This window comes from Urocitellus parryii, chromosome 3 (genome assembly GCF_045843805.1).
Source record: "Urocitellus parryii isolate mUroPar1 chromosome 3, mUroPar1.hap1, whole genome shotgun sequence".
Classification (NCBI taxonomy): Eukaryota; Metazoa; Chordata; class Mammalia; order Rodentia; family Sciuridae; genus Urocitellus; species Urocitellus parryii.
This window is the reverse complement of record NC_135533.1, coordinates 33,786,732-33,810,379: the sequence shown is the minus strand read 5'-3', so window position 1 is coordinate 33,810,379 and position 23,648 is coordinate 33,786,732. Positions and strand designations below refer to the sequence as shown.

The 23,648-nt window shown below is 36.8% G+C and overlaps 1 protein-coding gene across 1 annotated transcript in view; it reads left to right on the top strand.

The window, feature by feature from the left end:
* Positions 1-8,189, top strand: part of Col28a1 (collagen type XXVIII alpha 1 chain) — a 160,377-nt gene extending 152,188 nt beyond the window's left edge. The window contains exons 33-35 of the mRNA XM_026391533.2: positions 4,299-4,425; positions 6,164-6,336; positions 7,090-8,189. Coding sequence (XP_026247318.2) covers positions 4,299-4,425; positions 6,164-6,336 — 300 coding nt within the window. The 3' untranslated portion in view covers positions 7,090-8,189. The remainder of the gene's footprint in view (positions 1-4,298; positions 4,426-6,163; positions 6,337-7,089) is intronic.
* The last annotated feature ends 15,459 nt before the right edge of the window (positions 8,190-23,648 follow it).

Sequence of the window (23,648 nt, the reverse complement as noted above, 5' to 3'; positions counted from 1 at the left end):
CTGTGATATATAAAAGATTCTGGGTAATGAATTAGGAGGAAAATGTTTGGAAATCAGAAACCAAAAGACCTTTTGGAATGGTGTGTGGCGTGGTCAGCGATCCTCATTAGCTCATGCATTCAGATTCTGCGGATGTGGCAAAGTCTGTTTTCCTCCTATTAAAGATCAGCGTGAAGGCTGAAAGAGCATGATGATAACAGATCTGCTTGTCCAGCTGCATGGAGCAGTCCTGGACTCCAGGTGTCAGCCCCCACATGCCCCAGACACCTCTTTTTCGCCCTTTGCTATGGTGAGCCCCTGCTTGGAACTGGAACCATCCTTCCCCACTAAGGGAGGCCAGCTCGGCAGGAATAGAAATGTGCGCACCCATAGGCAGGCTTGTGTTTTTAGGTTTAATATGTATAATATAATAAACACCTGAATGCACACCCTGCCCCCAGAAGTGACCAGTGTTTCCATTTGTTTACTCGCCAGAGATCGTTTTTTATCCTCCTCTCCAGAGGCAGCCACTAGCAATGAATCGGTGTTTATTTTGCCAGTTAAATATGAGTGCTTAAGTCCCCCTCTTACAGTTGGAAGGTTATGTTAGGGCTGATCTTTTTTATTCTAAAAACTATGACCTTAAAGCCTAGAGGAGTTGAGTAATCCAAAATTGTCTTTTTTTTTTTTCTTTCTTTGCACATCCTTATTAAGTTTGGCCTGAAGAGAGTGTAATAGGAAGACTCTAACAGTCTGTGAATTTATTCAGTGCCTTCTCTATGCTATTGAAACAAAAGGAGAGAAAATAGAGAATAAAAGGAAGATATAAAGAAAAAGAACCAATGGCATTGTTCAATATCTCTTATCAGGGCTGTGATGTTTATATATGTGAACTAGGAAATAGTATAAAATAGTGGCAGGGAGGAACATTTTTCTTTTTCCTCTACCCTCTTAAGCTCTAGTCTGGAGCTCTGTAAATTTGACTGACAAAAGACAGATTAACAAGAGGCAAACAAACAGAAGTTTATTAACATGTGCAGCACACAACACATAGGGGCATTCAGTGATGAATAACTCAAAGGGATGTTAGCACTGGGAGCTTGTATAGAATCCTAACAAAAGGACCATAAATTTGTAAAAAAGTGACAAGACAAAAAGGATTTCGAGTTTTCAGGGTAGCAAATTGTGGAAAGGTGAATATATGGGGGAGCGAGTGGAAGATAAGAGCCAGTTTTGTAGAGTCCTCTGGTGCCAACTCTGGGATAAGAATCTAGGGTGGTCTTCGGTGATTAACTCTGTCCTTCCTGATAGAGAAAGAAGGACATCTTTATAAATTTAGGTCCTGCTTTTAGGCAAATGGAGAAAGGGCAGATAGCTTTTTCTGTATCTGCTTCTTCTCAGTTGCCTCAAAATAAATCAACATGCAAAAGTGGCATATTTGGGGCTGGCATGTTCTGCTTCCATACAGGGTAGGGCTAAAGGGTATACTCTGTATATTCAGAGCCATGTACAGAAGAGTCAGAAGGTATTCTGCATTATCTAGAAGAGGAGACTCTGTACTGAGGAGTTACTGGAAGTTTTATAAATGGAGAGCAACTCTAAATAGGTTGCAGTGAAGGGTTGGTTTTGAGAGCCTGAGGCAGAATGAAGAGGAAGAAATGAAGGGTCCTGGAACATTATCATCCTACAGACAGTATATCTGAGGGTCATAGTGGCAGGTGAGATCGTATTGTGTGGAGGGGGCAGATTATGCCAGGGGTCTATAGATCAGCTGGAGAATTTTTCAACAGTGACACTGGTAATTATATATCTTTTCAATCATAATAGCTAGTAAAGGGTAATAGTTTATGAAATACACTCTCGCTGAGTGTTCAAATTTGTAAAAAAAAACATGTTTGGAGGAGACTTTGTCTCAAAGCCTTAAATATATGTGTTCTTCAGCCCACAAAGTAGACCTGAGGTTTATAACAGAAGAAAAAAAAAGGAAATAAATTTCAAAAAAGACCATTATCATTATAGATATTCTATATTTAAAATAGTGTTGCAGTCATGGTAAAATATATGGAATGATCATAAGATATACTAGGAACATTGTATATATTAAGAATGAGAAGCATAGAAAAACAAACATGCAGCATTTTTTAAAAAAAATATGCACAATTAACTGGGAAAAATTATACCTCAATATTAACAATAATTATCTCTGGGGGGTAGAGTTACTTCTGATTTCTATTTCTTCTTTTTCCTTGTTCATGTTTTCTAAAATTCCTTTCAATGAATGTTTGATTTTATAATAAGTAAGAAAATTATAAAAGTTACAAACCATAACAATTATGCATTTGTTCAAATATCTAAAATATGTTGATCCAGAAGATTGATGAAAATAGTTTCATTTATAAAAGAAGTTATGCTTATTCTAGAATGTGGTGTAAATTACAGTTGTCAAAATTCCCAAATGACCATGTGACTGAGAAAAAAACCCAGACATTCTTAAGCTTACAAGACATAAAGAATAACTTAGGCGGTCTCAGAACAGAGTTAGGTAAAGAAATAAAGGCTGGGTTAATTCATTTAAGAAAACGGTGCTCCCCAGAGCACTTCAAAGGAACATTATCATCCTACAGACAGTATATCTGAGGTTAGACTAATATCAGTTGATTTTTAATGTTTGATAAACTACTCTTCAAACTCTTATATTTTGCTTATCATGACATATGCAAGCAAAAAACAATGGTACTTCTTTCCTGATATGGGGCATAGTTCTCCCCAATGCAAGAGACTGAGAAAAATTTCTTCTAGCCTTATAATTCTCAAGTTCTATGATTGTAGCAAAAGCTAACATTCAGACTGCTGTGTTACTCACAGTATCATTCTGAAATAAAGAGGAACCTCAAGTGATACAAAGTTGTACATTCATTTAAACCACTTTGTGTTTTGAAGTCAGTGAAAAGTTACTATCATATCTGAATTAAGTGCTTTTTGTGTAGGGCCAGTGACCAATTCTAATGGACTTAATCTGACTCCTGTAGCAGTACTTTAATAACTTTAAAAACATACATACATGAGTATTAGAATTAATTAGCTCTTCCACCCTGGTGTGTGTGTGTGTGTGTGTGTGTGTGTGTGTGTGTGTGTGAGTGTGTGTGTGTGCACGTGCCTACACATAGGTATGCACACAGCATCAAATGCAGGATAGCTGAGATAGAAGAGAGCAACTGATGATGACAACTGCCTCTTGTTACAGTGTAACAAGGGTAAAAAAGCATCCCAGGTAACTATGTTACCTCATTCACAGATATACCTATTTAAATAAATTTTTCCAAAAAAGCAAGCAAGCAAGCAAACAAACAAACAAAATTACAAACAAGTGGGGAGCATGCAAGGATAAATAACCATACTGGACCAGAATTGAGGTGAATCACTGATTCAACTTCGTAGAGTTAGGATCCAAATAGGGGGGAAAAAGAAAAAAAAAAGAACATAATTGTTACCCTAAAAGATTTGCCTAACTGCTGGAAATACGGTCAAGAAAACTGACACAACTTTTCTTTTTTTTTCCAGCAAAAAGTTTACTTCCTTGTTCCATTACATAAGGTGAATTTTGATGAAACTTGAAAGTTTTAGTCCCAGAAATTTGCTTTTGAAATTACATTGTTTGTTCCTTAGATGTCCAACATATCTTAGAAATTAAGTACCCACAGCCTTTAGCATCAGCTGGGATCTGGGTGACAGGAAGGGCAGGAGTTTTCAGCTGAGACTGGGCAGCAATCAAATTAGATGACAAATCATTGCTATTGTTTTCATCTCAGCTGTGTGATTGTCCTCTACCACCCTGATTTCCATTCTCAAAATTGATTGGAATCATGGCACATGTTTTGGAATGTATTGTTAAAATCTCTAGTGTTATATAAAATGAGTAGAAAAGGCCACGAAAACATTAAATTAGTGGTTATTTTCCCTCCTTATAGCAGTGACTAAGAAAAGAATGAAGTTAACCCCCTCCCAACCTCACACCATTCATACCCTGTACACAGAGCTCTCTGGAATGCATCTGTGCTTGGAGGTGGGCAGTGTGTGTGTATACATAAACACTTACGCAAAGTGGTAGGGAAATTCACAGCCCAGCTATTCAGAGATGCCTGACACAGAGAAGGGGCCTTATTTCCTGAGCTTTTATTTGAAATAGTTAAGTATCAGAAAGTTGGGGGTACATAGCCATGCGGAATTTTTCCTCAAATGTTCCCAGAAGCAAATTAACTTTTTAATTTGATATTATCATAACCAAAAAAAAAAATATAAATACTTTTGTGTGTGTGTAGTTCAGTGTCCCTGGACCCAAGCATGAGGAGAATGAGCCTCCAGAGCCGACGTGGGCTCATAGATTGGTTGTTACTTCCTCATCTGAGGCTGCTGCCACTCTCGGGCCACTGCTCAGCACCCTTGAGAGTATGAAAACCAGAACTCCAAGTCCTGGACTGATTTTACACCAGGATAATTTGGTGCACAAAGGTAAGAGACACCTAGCAATCAACTGCCGTACCTACCACATGAGGCAGGCACAGAAAGATGGTCTCTAAAATCTCATTTAAAAAAGAATGCACTGACTCTCACCAGGGAGGACAAAAGATATTTTTTTGCTGGGTTATATATAGACTTGTAAATTGGCTGACTGTGGAATCAATTTTATTATAAAAGTTTTAAAGCTGTTTATTTTATTTTAAATGTTATTTCAAATTGAATGCCTTTAGAGAAGATTGTGTTCCGTTTGCCATAGTCCAGCTGCTCCCTGTTGTCTTCCATGTGGCTTCCATACACGTAGGCATTTGAGGTTTTGACCTCTTGATTGCACAAGAAAGAGAAAAAAAGATAAAAATTTAGATTTTGATTCATCAACATATTTTCTTTTTTTAAAAAATTGGTTTTATTTTTTAAATACATGACAGTGGAATGCATTACAATTCTTATTGCACACCAACATATTTTCTATGGAGTTAATATATATGAAAAATTATTTATAGGCATATATATGCATTTTTTTGTGAAATATGCAAGAAAAACAACTTCCCTGTTTAGATTGGCTTGAAAACAAGTTATACAATATACAGTATTTATTTTTTAAGAGCAGAGGTAGAGGAAGTATGTTTCTTCCTATTTGGTCTAAGGAGCCTTTATAAGAGCTGGAGAAAGAACTCATTTGCTACAGAGAAATGAAACTTGTGACTCAAACCAACTCACACAATAAAAGTCACAGGCACAATTATCCATTTGGTCTTTTAATTAATTTATTTATTGGCTTCTCCCACCTTGGATTAACTTCAGGTAGGAAATGTGAATCAAAGTACTATGGGGAATCACAAAATAGAAAGGGATTTAACATTGTTGGCATAGTGGTATGGTCTTGTAGTCTCAGCTACTCTGTCGGCTGAGGTGGGAGAGTCACTTGAGCCCATGAGTTTGAGGCCACATGGTGAGACTCCATTTCAAAAAAAAAAAAAAAAATAGAAAAGAAAAAAGGATTTAACAGATTGGAAGTTCTGTGATTAGAAGAATCTCATTAGTATAATATGACTTTATTGTTATGACTCGCCTTTGCTTTCTTACAGTGGGTACATTTCTGAAATTTATTAGTAAATTGATTTTAGAATGTCATATTTTTAGCATCCTATAAGAGTTGTCCTTTAGAGGAATTGTGATATAAAGAGCCTCTCATTTTCCTGCCTTTGGTGACTTTCAGGGCTTTTCTTTTTAGGCACACACAGTGATACTTTCTATGAACAAACTGAAGGTGTAAGTCATTTTCATTCCAAATATTAACTTGATTTAAAATCAAATCCAAAGTAAATGGAAGAAGTCCTATCTTTCTCATATCAACAAATCCCCCACAAAAGTATTAATAAATAAATTCTCACACTTTCAGGGAAATGTGCATTTTTATTGGGGTTTCATAAAGATCAAAAACTTTTGTTTTAAATGAATGAATATGTAGTGGTAGAATTTCAGGTGGTAGGCAGAATTTGGGGGGTTTTTTTTGGATCCCTTCTTTCCCTCATTTAGAATCATATTTTCTTAGTTGGTCTGCTAATGTGTCGAAAGCATATTTTAAAAATATAACTTCATAAAGCTTTTACTTTTCATCCCAGTAAAGAAAAACCTCTAGTAATGCATTATCCTTTTCCCACCCCAGATCCTAGATGTTTGGAAGACTTGAAGCCTGGAAACTGTGTTGATTATGTGGTTCGATGGTATTATGACAAACAGGTCAACTCGTGTGCCCGCTTTTGGTATAGTGGCTGCAGTGGCTCAGGAAACAGATTCAACAGTGAAAAGGAATGCCAAGAAATCTGCATTCAAGGATGAGTAAGTAAAGTAACCTACCTCTATTGAAAGCCCAGAAATACTCCAATACAAAGAGGGCACCGTTTTGTGTTTTTATAATTTAAAAATGTAATGAAATCCTCACAACAACCTTATGGTGTGGGTGGTGATGTTAACTTCTTATATAGCTGAGAAAGCTAAGACACTGACAAATTTAGTAGCTTGTCAATTGTCAATCAACTAAAAGGTGGTGGAGCTGGGCACTGGAACTCAGGGCTGTATAACTTTGATACACAGGCTCTATCTGCTTCATGACCTGTGATCTGAGTTTGATTCCTGTTAATTCCTGTCATCATACATATTATGTTAGGTCAAACACCCACCTCTGCCCATGGCCCCACTCCCTCACACCTTCACACCCTTGTCACTAGCAGAAGGTAAGTGGTGGGGAAGGACTTTGGTTAAAATTAGAAGTGATCAGGATTTTTTTTCTGTAAGTGGACACAATACCTTTATTTATTTTTATGTGGTGCTGAGGATCAAACCTAGTGCCTCACACGTGAGAGGCAAGTGCTTTACCACTGAGCCACAACCCCAGCCCAGTGATCAGGATATTTTTATGCATGAGTACTGGTTAGGCATGGATAAGGTGAGGGCAGTGAGATTTTTGCCATACATGCCCCAAAAGTGATAGTACAGAGAAATCAATCTGAATTAAGATGACTATAGTGTATTATAAACTGTTACTTCCTGTTTCTCCAACATGTTTGATAAGACCTTCATTGTATGTTTCAGTTAAAAATTTAAACACAGCAACTTTCAAAGTACATGAATGGAATTTTTGATTCGACGGGGATGGAATGAGAAGGCACTTGGCAGCCAAGAACTACTTGAAGCCCACATCTACTTTTGAGCAGGATAATTTAAAGATAGGACTCACACTGAAAAATGAGCCATCGAATTGCAATATGAGTAAATGGAGAGTTCAGTCTGTCATTTTATAATAATTTTGTGACATCAAGTCTGGGAAGAGCATTAGTTCTGAGCTGAGCTCAGACAGCATTTGTACGTATCATCCGACAGCATACTTTCTCCTTCTTTCAGACTGTGACTCTCATTCAAGTTCAACAATGCAGAAAAGAACTTTCAAGGAAGAAGGAAGTGGAAGAATCGCCATCTTAGCAAAAATAATATTATAATTCTGGGAGGTAATTAAAATTGTATTATGTAATATTTGATACTATAAAAGAGTCCTTGTAAATTTAAAAACATAATAGGATGAACACCAGTGAACACATCATCACCTAGGAAATGAACCAAACATTACCCACTCTATTGAAGTTTTTGAGTGCCATCTGCCACCACAGCCCCCCATTCTATGCTAGGGACATATTTTGAACATATACAACTGTTGCTACTGGTTTTGTAGGTACTTTTACATGTAAAACTATATGTATCTCTAAGCCATGTTCAGTCTTGAATATTTTAGAGCTTTGTAAAAGTGGCAGCAGACTTTAGTCTTCAGCAACTTCCATTCAACTTTATAATTAATCATATATTTTTTCCATATAAAATATAAACTTATTATTTAGATTTTTGAGCTTTAGGAAATTGGTGTTCTAAATGGATGTGGTGGCATATACCTATGATCCTAATGACTCTGGAAGCTAAGACAGGAAGATTGAAAGTGCAAGAATGGCCTGGACAACTGAGTGAGACCCTGTCTCAAAAATCAATCAAGCAAGCAACAAATTAATTTAGTAATTAATTAATTATATGGGCTGGGGACAGCTCTGTGATGGAGCACTTGTCTAGCATGCTCAAGGCCCTGGATTTGATACCTATCACAAGAAAAAAACAAATATTAAAATTGTGTTATATAGTTCTCCATTGTTTGCTAGACTATTAATTGTTTATATGCATTTATTTCACAGTTGTGATGTGAATATACCACAATATATTTAACCATTACTTTGGAATGATCAAGTTGTTTCTATCTCCTTTTTTTCATTATTTTATCAACATTGTCATGAAAGCTTTTATTCATGTCACATCCACGTCAGTGTTTTTCTAGTGTATATTGCTTGGTTGCAGGGCATGTGAATATTCAAAACTAGTATATGTCATACCAATTTTTCCTCAAAGGGTTTGAACCAATTTATTATAAATTCCCAAGAGTTGTACAGAAGAGTTATCAGAGTGCTTAATTTTGTTAAGTTGAATGAAAATGGTATCCGAGAAGGGCTATAGCTGAGTCAAAGGCTATAGCTGATCCATTCCCAGCTTTCCCAGGAATTTCCATACTGCTTTCCAAATTGGCCTCACCATTTTGCAGTCCCACCAGCTGTGTACAAGTGTACCCTTTTCCCCACATCCTCGCCAGCACTTATTGTTGTTTGACTTCATAATGGCTGTCAATCTTACTGGAGTGAGATGGTATCTTAGGGTGGTTTTGATTTGCATTTCTCTGATTGCTAATGATGGTGAGCATTTTTTCATGTATTTGTTGATTGATTGTATGTCCTCCTCTGAGAAATGTCTGTTCAGGTCCTTGGCCCATTTGTTGATTGGATTATTTGTTATCTTATTATTTAATTTTTTGAGTTCTTTGTACATTCTGGATATTAGGGCTCTATCTGAAGTGTGTGGAGTAAAGATTTGTTCCCAGGATGTAGGCTCTCTATTTACCTCTTTTATTGTTTCTCTTGCTGAGAAAAAACTTTTTAGTTTAAGTAAGTCCCATTTGTTTATTCTTGTTGTTAACTCTTGGGCTATGGGAGTCCTATTAAGGAATTTGGAGCCTGACCCCACAATATGTAGATCGTAGCCAACTTTTTCTTCTATCTGACCCAGTGTCTCTGGTTTGATATCTAGCTCCTTGATCCATTTTGAGTTAACTTTTGTGGCTGGCGAGAGAAAGGGATTCAATTTCATTTTGTTACATAAGGATTTCCAATTTTCCCAGCACCATTTGTTGAAGATGCTATCCTTCCTCCATTGCATGTTTTTAGCCCCTTTATCAAATATAAGATAGTTGTAACTTTGTGGATCAGTCTCTGTGTCCTCTATTCTGTACCATTGGTCCACCCGCCTGTTTTGGTACCAGTACCATGCTGTTTTTGTTACTATTGCTTTGTAGTACAGTTTGAACTCTGGTATCGCTATACCTCCAGATTCACACTTCCTGCTTAGAATTGCTTTTGCTATTCTGGGTCTTTTGTTTTTCCATATGAATTTCATGATTGCTTTATCTATTTCTACAAGAAATGCCTTTGGGATTTTGATTGGCATCGCATTAAACCTGTAGAGAACTTTTGGTAATATCGCCATTTTGATGATGTTAGTTCTGCCTATCCATGAACAGGGCATATCTTTCCATCTTCTAAGATCTTCTTCTACTTCTCTTTTTAGGGTTCTGTAGTTTTCATTGTATAAATCTTTCACCTCTTTTGTTAGGTTGATTCCCAAGTATGTTATATTCTTTGGGGATATTGTGAATGGAGTGGTTTTCCTTATTTCCATTTCAGAGGTTTTGTTGCTGATATACAGGAATGCCTTTGATTTATGCGTGTTGATTTTATAACCTGCCACTTTGCTGAATTCATTTATTAACTCTAGCAGCTTCTTTTTAGACCCTTTTGGGTCTGTTAAGTATATTATCATGTCATCCGCAAATAGCGATAATTTAACTTCTTCTTTTCCTATTTTTATGCCTTTAATTTCTTTTGTCTATCTAATTGCTCTGGCTAGTACTTCGAGAACTAAATTGAATAGAAGTGGTGATAGAGGGCACCCCTGTCCTGTTCCAGATTTTAGAGGGAATGCCTTCAGTTTTTCTCCATTTAGGATGATGCTAGCCTGAGGTTTAGCATATATAGCTTTTACAATGTTGAGGTAAGTTCCTGTTATCCCTAGTTTTTCTAGTGTTTTGAACATAAAGGGATGCTGTACTTTGTCAAATGCTTTTTCTGCATCTATCGAGATGATCATATGGTTCTTGTCTTTAAGTCTATTGATGTGGTGAATAGCATTTATTGATTTCCGTATATTGAACCAGCCTTGCATCCCAGGGATGAATCCTACTTGGTCATGGTGCACAAGTTTTCTGATATGTTTTTGTATTCGATTCGCCAGAATTTTATTGAGAATTTTTGCATCCAAGTTCATTAGAGATATTGGTCTGTAGTTTTCTTTCTTTGAAGTATCTTTGTGTGGTTTTGGGATCAGAGTGATGTTGGCCTCATAGAATGAGTTTGGAAGAGCTCCTTCTTTTTCTATTTCTTGAAATAGCTTGAAAACTATTGGTATTAATTCTTCTTTGAAGGTTTTGTAGAACTCCGCTGTATACCCATCCAGTCCAGGGCTTTTCTTGGTTGGTAGTCTTTTGATGGCTTCTTCAATTTCTTCCTTTGTTATTGGTCTGTTTAAGTTTTGTGTGTCTTCCTGTCTCAATCTGGGCAAATCATATACCTTAAGAAATTTATCGATATCTTCACTATCTTCTATTTTATTGGAATATAGGATTTCAAAATACTTTCTAATTATCTACTGTATTTCTGTAGTGTCTGTTGTGATATTGCCTTTTTCATCCCGTATGTTAGTAATTTGAGTTCTCTCTCTTCTTCTTTTCGTTAGTATGGCTAAGGGCTTGTCTATCTTATTTATTTTTTCAAAGAACCAACTTTTAGTTTTATCTATTTTTTCAATGGTTGTTTTTGTTTCAATTTCGTTGATTTCTGCTCTAATTTTAATTATTTCTTGTCTTCTACTACATTTGCTGTTGTTTTGCTCTTCCTTTTCTAGATTTTTGAGGCGTAGTGTGAGTTCATTTATTTGTTGGTTTTTTCTTTTTTTGAGGAAAGAACTCCAAGAAATGAATTTCCCTCTTAAAACTGCTTTCATTGTGTCCCATAGATTCCGGTATGTTGTGTCTGTATTATCATTTGACTCTAAGAATTTTTTCATCTCCTCCTTTATGTCTTCTGTAACCCATTGATCATTCAATAACATATTGTTCATTTTCCATGTGGTGTAGGGTTTTTCCTTCCTTCTTTTATCATTGATTTCCAATTTCATTCCATTATGGTCAGATATGGTGCATGGTATTATCTCCACACCTTTATATTTACTAAGAGTTGCCTTATGGCATAATATATGGTCTATCTTTGAGTAGGATCCATGTGCTGCTGAGAAGAACATGTATCCACTTGATGATAGTTGATATATTCTATATATGTCGGTTCAGTCTAGGTTGTTGATTGTGCTATTGAGTTCTATAGTTTCTTTATTCAGTTTTTGTCTAGAGGATCTGTCTAATGGCGAGAGCAGTGTGTTGAAGTCACCCATAATTATTGTGTTGTGGTCTATTTGACTCTTGAACTTGAGGAAGGTTTGTTTTATGAACGTTGCAGCTCCATTGTTTGGTGCATACACATTGATAATTGTTATGTCTTGTTGGTGGATGGTTCCTTTTAACAGTATATAGTGCCCTTCTTTATCCTTCTTGATTAACTTAGGTTTGAAGTTGATTTTATTCGATATGAGTATGGCCACTCCTGCTTGCTTCCAAGGGCCATGTGAGTGGTATGATTTTTCCCAACCTTTTACCTTCAGCCTGTGTATGTCTTTACCTATCATATGAGCCTCCTGAAGGCAGAATATTGTTGGATTTTTTTTTTTTTGATCCAGGTTACTAGCCTATGTCTCTTGATTGGTGAGTTTAGGCCATTAACATTTAAGGTTACAATTGAGATATGATTTGTACTTCCAGTCATGCTTCTTTATTTATTTATTTTAGTTTGGCTAATTTTACTTTTTGGTTATTTTCCTCCCCCTTTACTGAGATACTTCCTGCTATTGGTTTTGGGCACTATTTTTCAATTCCTCTTCTTGTAGTATTTTGCTCAAAATACTTTGCAGTGCTGGTTTTCTTGCTGCGAATTCTTTTAGCTTTTGTTTATCATGAAAGATTTTAATTTCATTGTCAAATCTGAAGCTCAATTTTGCTGGATACAGTATTCTTGGTTGGAGTCCATTATTTTTCAGTGTTTGAAATACATTGTTCCAGGATCTTCTCGCTTTCAAAGTCTGTGATGAGAAATCAGTCGTTAACCTAATTGGTTTACCCCTGAATATAATCTGCCTCTTTTCTCTCGTAGCTTTTAATATTCTCTCCTTGTTCTGTATGTTGGCTATCTTCATTATTATGTGTCTTGGAGTTGGTCTATTATGGTTTTGAATGTTTGGGGTCCTGTAGGCTTCCAGGATTTGGCAATCCATTCTATCTTTCATCTCTGGGAAGTTTTCTACAATTATTTCATTTAATATGCTGTCCATTCCTTTGGTTTGAATCTCTGTGCCTTCTTCTATCCCAATGACTCTCAAATTTGGTTTTTTTATGACATCCCATATCTCTTGAATAGATTGCTCGTGGGTTTTAAGCATCTTTTCTGTGTTGACTATACTCTCTTCAAGTTGATAAACCTTGTCTTCATTATCTGATGTTCTGACTTCTACTTGATCAAGTCTATTTGTAATATTCTCGTTTGAATTTTTAATTTGGTTTATAGTTTCCTGCAATTCTAGGATTATTGTTTGATTTTTTTTTAAGATCTCTATCTCCTGGTAGAGCTTGTTCTTTGCCATTTGAATTTGTTTGTTTAATTCATTTTCAAAATATACTTTTATTTCTTGGACTTGCTGTCTCACGTCTTCTCTAATATTCCTTTCCATCTGAGTTAGGTATGCCTTGAGTTCTTTCCCTATCCCTGCTTCTGATGATTCTATGTCCTCCTGTAGAATTAAGTTGTCTTGCATTGTTTGTACTCCTTTTTTCCCTTGTTTTCTCATGTTGTCCACGTTACTTTCCAGCTCTTTTTGATTGTCGTGTTTCTGCTCTCTTCTATAGCTTTGTTTTGGTTGTGTATTACTCTGATGTCTCTCCTTTGTGTTGTTAAACTATGCCTGCTAACTTGGATTCCGCTGGGAAGGAATACTGAAGTCCCAGCTCCAGTGACGACACTACTCTGCTATGGCAGGCCCCAGGCTCCTTGCCGGGGTGCCCTAATGGGGGGTGTGACCGGACTATCTCTGTTTGGTTTCAGTTCCCAGTCACGGTAGGCGGGCGGTCTCCAGCCACCCAGTATCACAGGCCACTGGTGGGTGATCGGTTGCCTGCGGGCGGCGTTCTCCTACCGCCCAGTTACACAGGCAGTGGGTGAACTGTCGCCGGCGGGCCTGCGGTTTCCAGCTGCCCACTCGCCAGGGTCTTGCCTCTAGTCTCCTGGTTTCTCCTGTTTTGTTGTTGCAATCTGTCAGAGAGTGGTGGTGGATACTTCAGCTTTCCAAGATGGTGGCCACTGATTGCCTCGGTGGAGTGTCTGCTGTTTTGATGTTGTAGTCTGTTTTGATGTTGCAATCTGTTGGAGAGTGGCGGTGTATACTTCAGCTTTCCCAGATGGTGGCCGCTGACTACCTCGGTGGAGTGTCCGCTGTGGGGGATGGGGCTGTACCGCTTCCTTCCCCTTCTGAAATCCCGTACTCGGCCCAAGGGTCAGTGTGGGCTTGGCTGGCGGGATTCCACCTAATGGTAGTCACTAATCTCCCTGCTTGCTAATTAATCACTTCTCTGCGGCGCCACGCCTTCTGTAGCCGCGGGGCAGGCCGCGCGAATCAGTCGGCCTGGATCTCCGGGGTCCTGCTGCAGGCTGCTGGGATCCCTGGCACTCTATCACTTTGATTTTTTCTGCTTGCCCCTCCCCCAGTGCTGGCTAGCCAGGTTTCGTTTTGGCTGCTGCTGGGAGGAGGGGTTGGAGGTCAGTGTCTCTAGTTTCCCCCTAGTCTTTATGCAGGCTCACTTTGATACTCCCTCCCCTGGAAAGCCTAGGAGAGATTTTATGCGAATTCCCCGATGTCTGGGGGGTGAGCTGAGTGACACACACCTGTTTTGATGTTGCAATCTGTCGGAGAGTGGCGGTGTATCCTTCAGCTTTCCCGAGAAAAAGTATTTTTATTCCTCTTTCAAGCTTTTCGTAACTGTACCCTCACAGAAAATTGATATGCAAACATATTATAAGGTTGGTTTGGGTATTTGTCTCTTCTTCTGAAATATCCTTGTTTTTCTTCCATAACTAGCAAAGTCCCAACACTCCAATGACAACTGGGAGGTTTCTTCCTTTGTGGTTCCTTCTCATCCCTATCTTGCTCAACACCAAGGACCCAAAGTACTTGGTTTATGTCTCCGTTCTGCACATTCTTCACAAGCTGAGCCACTTTGTACTTTTTTGAGGCACATCCGCATTAATTTCCTTTTGCTGCTATAACAAAAGACCACAGGTTTGGTATCTTAAACAACAAAAATGTGTTATCTTAAAGTTCTATACCTCAGAAATCTGTTGCAGATCTCCATGGTCTAAAATCAAGGTGTACATAGGGCCGTGATTCTTCTGGAGGCACTGGAGGAGAATCCATTTTCTTGCCTTTTCCAATGTCTAAAGGCCACCCACATTCCTTGGGCTGTGGCCTCTTCCTCTGTTTTTAGAACCAGCAACTGCAGGTTGATGTCCCTCATGTTATCTTTCTGGTTTACAGTCAGCAAAGGATCTTTGCTTAAAGGACTCATATGATTAGATAGGTCTACTTAAATACTCCAGAATAACCTTCCTGCCTCAAAGTCCTTCATTTTGGTTACACCTACAATGTCCTTTTTGCCATGTAAGATAGTGTATTCACAGATTTTGGAGATGAGGAAGTAGACATCTTTGGGGCCCTTACACTGTCTAGTTGCTCCTGGAGCAAAGACATCCATACCTTGTTTGTCTCCATGTCTCTACTTCCTTACACACAGGACAACCTCAATACATTTTTTTAAACATTGAATTCATTTTATCAAAGCCATTACATAAATAAATAGCTACTTGCAAGAGAAATATAGGAAAATTAGGGAAAAAATCATATCAGTTTAAAAGGAGGCTAAGAGAAAAGTGACATGTCAATGAGCGAAAACTATTACCTTCTGATTCACTTTGAGATTAGCACCCACTCTCTCCCTCCCCACCCCATCATTAGCAACCCAAAGGGAGAAGTCAGAGGGATTATTGTCTAACTAGATTAGAGATCAAAGAGAACAAATTGAACTTTGTGTGAATTAATTCTGGACAAGAGGCTGATGGTTTACATTCCATTATTTCCATTTTAGCATACTCTTAAAACTCCTAATGAGAACATTTCTTGACAATTAAAAAGCCAACAGAGATGGGAGAGGTACAGGACATTTTGTTTTTCTATTCTCATGAAAAAAGGACAGAATATGTATATGATATGCTGAAAACAAGAATATGTATCTAAAGAAGTCTCCATTTAAAATTAAGACATGAAGAAATTTTTAGAATTTTATTAAGTATGAATGATGTTTCACAATTTTACTAATAAAAACTCATTGGTATGTTAAATATCTCAGATGATTATTTCTATCATTTTTATTTACTGGAAAACTCAGCTTCAGTAATTCTAAGAAATGCTCTAATCAGGTGTTTGTAGAGTATTCTAAATGTATAAAGTGATAGGCTTCATGACTTTAGTCTTAATACTGATCTTAAACACAGTATAAGTAAAAAATCAATGAAAGTTATTTGCAACACCGTGTAACAGAAATTTTTATATGTCTAGTTAACCCAGAGATCCTGCAAATCAAAGAGAATAAAAAGAGAAAACTAGGAAAATGAAAAGAATTAGCAATTCAAAGAAAATGGACAATAAATATATGGAAAGATATTCTAATTAAATTATGGTAGAAATGCACATTAAAACAGGCCCAGATAGGTCCAGGATATATTAACAAGTGCAAGTGATTCTCCTGAGAAGCCCTGTTGAGAACCACCAATGGGTATTTGAATTCTGCCAGCCTTAACAGACAGCCTAACATTTGACTTGAAATGTTAGCTGTTTAGCTATTTTATGCCCTTTCCTTCTACAAATCAATAATTTAATGTCTTTAGTGAATAGCATTGCAAAGACATATTTTGTTGAAATGTCCAAGATTTTTTCTCCTCCTCATGGCATCTTGAAGTGAAATGTCACTAAAATAGGTTAGAATAGTCCAAAAATGTGTGCATGTGCTTGCTAAAATAATGACAGTCACAAATCATCTTTCACACATTTATTTGTGACATTTCATTTTTTATTTTTTTTAAATATTGAACTGACTTCACTCTAGGCAATGATTATTTCTTATCATTTCATAGAAATCAGTGGTCTTTGAAAAAAAATCTTTAAACAATTTACTTAAAGTCATACCTGATTCTAAAACATTAGAAATTTTGGGTCTTAATTTTAATCTGATTAAGAAAATAATGGCTCTTAGACTCACCCAGATTCCTTCAGAGTCATGCATCTCCTTGGTTGTTTATCAGATTTAGACAAATACCCTGAGGGACTTGTCTAAAACTGCTTGGGTTTCTGGTAGGACATTTTCTCCTCCTGCGACAGCCCATTTTCTAGGGAACACTGACTTTCACTGCTGTAACTGGAGCTGGATGCCTCCTGGCTTCACCCCTCACACATGACTGCTCCGACCTCGTGGAGCCATAATAACGACTGTGTTATTATTTTAAGATAGCCAATATTAAAAAAAAAAAAGATAGCCAATATATCCTCTTTCATCTGACTTTGTCAACAGCTTCTCCTGTTTCCAGCTCTTTACAGTCCTATCCTCCAATTCTGAGCATGCCCCTCCAGCTTTTGAAGATATTCTTGGTGACTAGAGAGGGGTAAGTTAGCAGCACATCCTGTGTTCCAAGTATTATATTCAATAGGGATTCCACCCAAGATGGCTGCCACATCAATTGGAGACAGGAAAATTTCCCTCTATCTTGGAAGCAAAAAGAAATACAAGAATTACATAATAAGGTATGCATCTCCCCCCCGCCCCGCCACCCCCATAGTAGGGGAAATAGGTAGTAAGGTAGTAGGAACTCAGGGACTTGCACTCTACCACTGAGCTCCACCCCTAGCCCCATAAAGGGAATTCTAAATAGCAAATTAGGAATTGTGGATTGCAAAGACAGCCAAGTACAGACTTCTCTCCATACTCTTCTCTGAAATGGACTGGAGGCTTCAATTTTATTTTTACCATCCTTCAAATTTGCCCTTACACTCCCCACTCAAGAGTTTCTTGACATTATTTTAAAATACTAATGAAATTCTCCAGTTATTTCCTCCTTGGCATATTAGTTGGTGTTATGTTAAATTTATCATTTGGCCATTTTTCCTCTCTTGCATTTTAATGAGGAGAGCTATGTTTTGCCAGTATCTGGAACTTGGGATTTTTTTTTCAAACTGATTCTATTATGAATAGCACTGCTCAGACTTGCCTTCAGCTGTTTAAAAAGCAACAATAACAAAACCAGAACATGTCCCTGCTGGAAAACACAAAACCAACTCCTTCCCTTATGTAATTACCTCATTTCTAATCTTCTAAGAAATAAATATTGGAATTAGTGCAGATTTTCTCTGTGGTGTATTACATGCTTTATTATTAGAAAAACATTGACTAATGCAGTAAAATTGATAAAAATTGTGCTGCTTCAAATTTTGGCATATTATTTAAGCTGTTCCCATGCGAAAAATCTGAAGCAAAGTCTATTAAATTTTGCTTTTTGTCACTGAACACCTTCATTGCAAACCTGAAGTCCCTCTGTATTCCATTTTTACATGAGTGTACAATCCCCAGCCAGTGACCTCATCTGACCACCGGGAGACATTCTAGACTTTCTTCTTTCTCCTTCCTCATGTCTGATTGCTCAGTAGGTCTGGACCAACTTACTTCTTCCTGTTCCTCTCCACTGTGGACTCTTCATTGCTCCTGGCTTCCCAATTGGCTTTCTCACCTCCAGTCTTACCACTCACCTCCCATCTCTACCTACACAGTGCTGGGGAATTGTAGTAATTCAGGCCCAATCATCTTCCTCCTAAAAATGTTTTAGGAGATCTCCATTTTATTCAAGATAAAGGGCAAGCCGTTTAGCATAGTATTCAGGGGTCTTCAGGACCTCACCACTGCTTATATTTCTAGTTTGTTTCCCTCTGAGTCCTTGGACATGCTGTTCATCGCAGCCGTACTCAACTGTAGGCCCTTTTTGAGAGCACCATTCATTCTGTTTTGGAATTTCTCCTTACTTTTTTTACTGCCATTATAGGATTCATTCCCTATCAGAAGATAAAAAGCTACCTTATTTTTTTAAGAGTATCAGAGCTGGTCTTTTTATTAAGCAATCGATTTTTGCTGGACATCTAAATGTTTCTAATATCTTGCTATGATGACCAATGCTTCATCAAATGCCCTTGTACCCATTAGTCTTCAACTCAGTATATCTATTGAATATATTTACAAAGACAAATTGTAAGGACAAAGAAATGACCTTTTGACAGATAGACCGATTTCCTTCCTTAAAGACTGTACAATTTACATCCTCCAACTTATAAGCATGGCTGGCTTTCCTCCTCCTTACCATCCATGAGTATTATTAGGTTTTTAATTTTTGTCCATTTGATGGGTGAAAAAAGAGTTTCACTTTAGTTTTAATCTGTATGACTCCCATTTTCAATTTTTTTAGTATTGTGAGATATTGGATCTATATAATAGAAGTTGCATGTTATATATAAGTAGGTTATAAGTTGTACAATATATTAGTGTACATTATATATAAGTAGGATATAAATTGTATGTAAGTTGTATGTTATAGATAAGTAATCATTTAATCATACAAAATCCTGTGTATCTACCCCCTCAATTAAGAAACAGATCATTACAGTACTGTTGGATTCCCCTCAAAGTTTGCCACCAAGTGGACAAAGTTCAAATTGATGTGAAAATAAATAATGATGATTTGGGATGTCCAAGGATGTGTTACATAAATCTCTAGGGCTTTTTTAGTCAGCAATGTGCTATGTGGATCCTGAGGTTACTTATCCCTAGAATACCCTGTGTGGGTCCCTAAAGGTCATTACTTTGGCACAAGACAGACATTAAATAACTGCAACCTGGGGCAGTAAGTTGGGCTCCTGCAATGGTTTGGGCTGGGAGAAGTTACTGAAATACTGGTGTAAAAAGGAAGTAGCAGGAAGTGAGAGGGACTGCTTACATGGGAGGTTGCAGAATACCCCTTTCTTGAATCCACTTAGAGACTAGAAAATTTTTAGAAAAACAGCAATAAAATAGAAAGAGCAGTCATTTTTCTTAGAATAGACATAAGGAAAAAAACTGGAGCATTTAGAAGTATCAATTATTAACATACCTGGGAAAGAATTTAATGATAAAGGGAACCATGTCATTCTAAAGCAGACTATGGCCAGGTATTTTTTTAAGTAACTTTTAAAATTTATATATGACAGTGGAATGCATTACGATGCTTATTACACATATAGAGCACAATTTTTCGTATCTCTGGTTGTATACAAAGTATATTCACACCAAATCATGTCTTCATACCTTTACTTTGGATAATAATGTCCATCACATTCCACCATCATTTCTAACTCCATGTCCCTTCCCTTCCCCTCCAACCCCTCTGCCCTATCTTGAGTTCATCTATTCCTCCCATGCTCCCGCTCCCTACCCACTATGAATCAGCCTCCTTATATCAGAGAAAACATTCAGCATTTGGTTTTTTGGGATTGGCTAACTTCACTTAGCATTATGTTCTCTAACTCTATGCCATGATTTTATTCTCTTTTAATACTGAGTAATATTCCATTGTGTATATCACCAAATTTTCTTTATCCATTCATTTACTGAAGGGTATCTAGGTTGGTTCCACAGTTTAGCTATTGTGACTTGTGCTGCTATAAACATTGACATGGCTATGTCTCTATAGTATGCTGTTTTTAAGTCCTTTGGGTATAGACTTCGAAGAGGGATAGCTGGGTCAAATGGTGGTTCCATTCCCAATTTTCCAAGAAATCTCCATACTGCTTTCCATATTGGCTGCTGCAATTTGCAGTCCCACCAGCAATGCATAAGTGTACCATTTCCCCCACATCCTTGCCAACACTTCTTGTTATTTGTCTTCATAATAGCTGCCACTCTGATTTGAGTGAGATGAAATCTTAGAGAGTTTTGATTTGTATTTATCTAATTACTAGCGATGATGAACATTTTTTTCATATATTTGTTGATTGATTGTATATTATCTTCTGAGAGGTGTCTGTTCAGGTCCTTGGCCCATTTATTGATTGGGTTATTTGTTTTTTTGGTGCTTAGCTTTTTGATTCTTTATACACCCTAGAGATTAGTGCTCTATCTGAAGTGTGAGGGGGTAAAGATTTGCTTCCAAGATGTAGGCTCTCTATTCACCTCACAGATTGTTTCTTTTGCTGAGAAGAAACATTTTAGTTTGAGTCCATCCTATTTATTGATTCTTGATTTTAATTCTGGTGCTAAAGGAGTCTTATTAAATAGGAAGTTGGGGCCTAAACCAACATGATGAAGATTTGGTCCTACTTTTTTTTCTAATAGGTGCAGGGTCTCAGTTTTATTCCTAGGTCCTTGATCCACTTTGAATTGAGTTTTGTGTATGGTGAGAGAGAGGGGTTTACTTTCATTTTGTTGCATATGGATTTCCAGTTTTCCCAGCACCATTTGTTGAAGAGGCTACATACATTTCTCTAATGTATGTTCTTGGCACCTTTGTCTAATATAAGATAATTGTAATTTTGTGGATTAGTATCTGTGTCCTCTATTCTGTACCATTGGTCTACCAGTCTGTTTTGGTGCCAATACCATGCTGTTTTTGTTACTATTGCTCTGTAGTATAGTTTAAGGTCTGGTATAGTGATGCCACCTGCTTTTCTCTTCCTGCTAAGGATTGCTTTAGCTATTCTGGGTCTCTTATTTTTCTAGATGAATTTAATGACTGCTTTTTCTATTTCTATGAGAAATGCCATTGGGATTTTTATTGGAATTGCATTAAATATGTTTAGTGCTTTTGGTAGTATGGTTATTTGGATAATATTAATTCTGCCTATCCAAGAGCAAGGTAGCTCTTTCCATCTTCTAATGTCTTCTTTGATTTCTTTCTTTATGGTTCTGTAATTTTCATTATATAGATCTTTCACCTCTTTCATTAAGTTGATTCCCAAGTATTTTTTTTTTTGAGGCTATTGTAAATGGGGTAATTTTTCTCATTTCCCTTTCAGAGGATTTGTCACTGATATACAGAAATGCATTTGATTTATGGGTGTTGATTTTATATCCTGCTACTTTGCTGAATTCATTTACTAGCTCTAGAAGTTTTCTGGTGGAATTTTTGGGGTCTTCTGGGTATAGAATTATATCATCAGCAAATAGTGCCAATTTGGGTTCTTCTTTTCCTATATGTACCCCTTTGATTTCTTTCATCTGTCTAATTGCTCTGGCCAGTTTTTCAAGAACTATGTTAAATAGAAGTGGTGAAAGAAGGCATCCCCGCCTTGTTCCAGTTTTTAGAGGGAATGCCTTCAATTTTTCTCCATTTAGAATGATGTTGGCCTAAGGTTTTGCATAGATAGCCTTTATGATATTGAGATATGTTCCTGATATCCCTAGTTTTTCTAGAGCTTTGAACATAAAGGGGTGCTGTATTTTGTCAAATGCTTTTTCTGCATCTGTTGAGATGATCATATGGTTCTTATCTTTAAGTCTATTGATGTGATGAATTACATTATTGATTTCTGTTTGTTGAACCAACCTTGCATCCCTGGGATAAATCCCACTTGATCGTGGTGTATGATCTTTTTGATATTTGATTTGCCAGAATTTTATTGAGAACTTTTGCATCTATGTTAATTAGAGATATTCATCTGATGTTGTCTTTCTTTGATGTTTCTTTGCCTGGTTTTGGAATCAGGGTGATATTGGACTCATAGAATGAGTTTAGAAGTGCTCCTTTTTTTTTCTATTTCCTGAAATAAATTGAAGAGTATTGGTATTAGTTCTTCTTTAAAAGTCTTGTAGAACTTGGCTGTGTATGGCCAGGTATTTTTAAAAAGAGCTCTTGTACCAGGAACAAGAGGATCAGTTGTTTCTCTACATTGACCAGTGTAGTTAAAGATTAATTGAAAAATCATACACATTCTTTTTAGCTAGTGTGAACATTGTGATTCATTTTAACCAGAATCCAATACTACCTGAGAAAAGCAACCTGGTATAAGGAAATACCGGGTTTTTAATATTTGTAATTAATTTGTCTGGTTTGTTTGATAAAGATAGATACAAGCTAAATATATTAAGATTATAAAGCTTTTAAACTTAATCTTATAGACAATATTTATATTGTCAGTATCAAAATGCTCTGGAAAATAATTTTTAAGTGGAATTTTGGAACAAAGAGGTGGAAAGTTTTCCTGTGGTATATTTTTATCTTTTTTTTTTTTCCTCCATAGCAGTTTGTTTCAAAATTAATGAAGATACATCTTAAACAAATTACCATTACAAATATTGGCTGTACCTTCAGGTCACTTTTGTTTTACATTAAGCTAAAAGAGCATCTAAAATGAATAGATTTTTTATTATTTTATTTTGAGGAAAACCTCTCAAATCAATTTCTACATGAAATTGAAGGTTATCATTTGATTTCTGGAACCACAACTGCAAAATAGAGAGGAACAGTTGGAAGACTTGAGAAGTTTTCCAGCACTTTCTGTGTGTTTTCCTTAGCTTCCACTTCCACAATGGAGAATTGTCATTTTCTTTCCAATACAAACAACACTGTGCGGCCATTAATAAACAGAGCTATTTTATTCTCTAGATTCTCATTATTTTAGAAAGCATATGTGTCTTTTTTGGAAGTGTTCTCTAGTAAATATGGGTTCTTTTTTTCTGTGGTTCTGGGGATTGAACCCAGGGCCTTGTACATGCGAGGGAAGCACTCTACTAACTAAGCTATATCCCTATCCCTAAATATGGGTTCTTATTTAGTAATCAAAAGCATTTTGGATCTATTTAAAATTAGAGACTTATATTCCTGGTAATATGCAGGGCTATTTAATTTGGTGAAATCTTTATGCTCTAAATAACTAATTTCTTGAAAAAATAGAGTTAAGTTTAAAAAATATATATATTTTTAAATCCTGAACTTTTCCTCTTAAAATCAGCTAATGGTATATTAAATCGTCACAAGGCCCCCAAATCTGAGGGAAAATGAGAAGTCAGAGATTAGTAGAACACTGGAGTTGGTCTTGCCATTGAAAACTCATTATTTCAGAATGTCTTAAAGTTTGGTCTCAGTACTTTTGAAGATGAAAAAGACAAAATTTAAAGATCAGGGTCTCACAAAACAGGAAGTTTAACCAGAAGTTTGTGCCAAAGGAATAAGGACTAC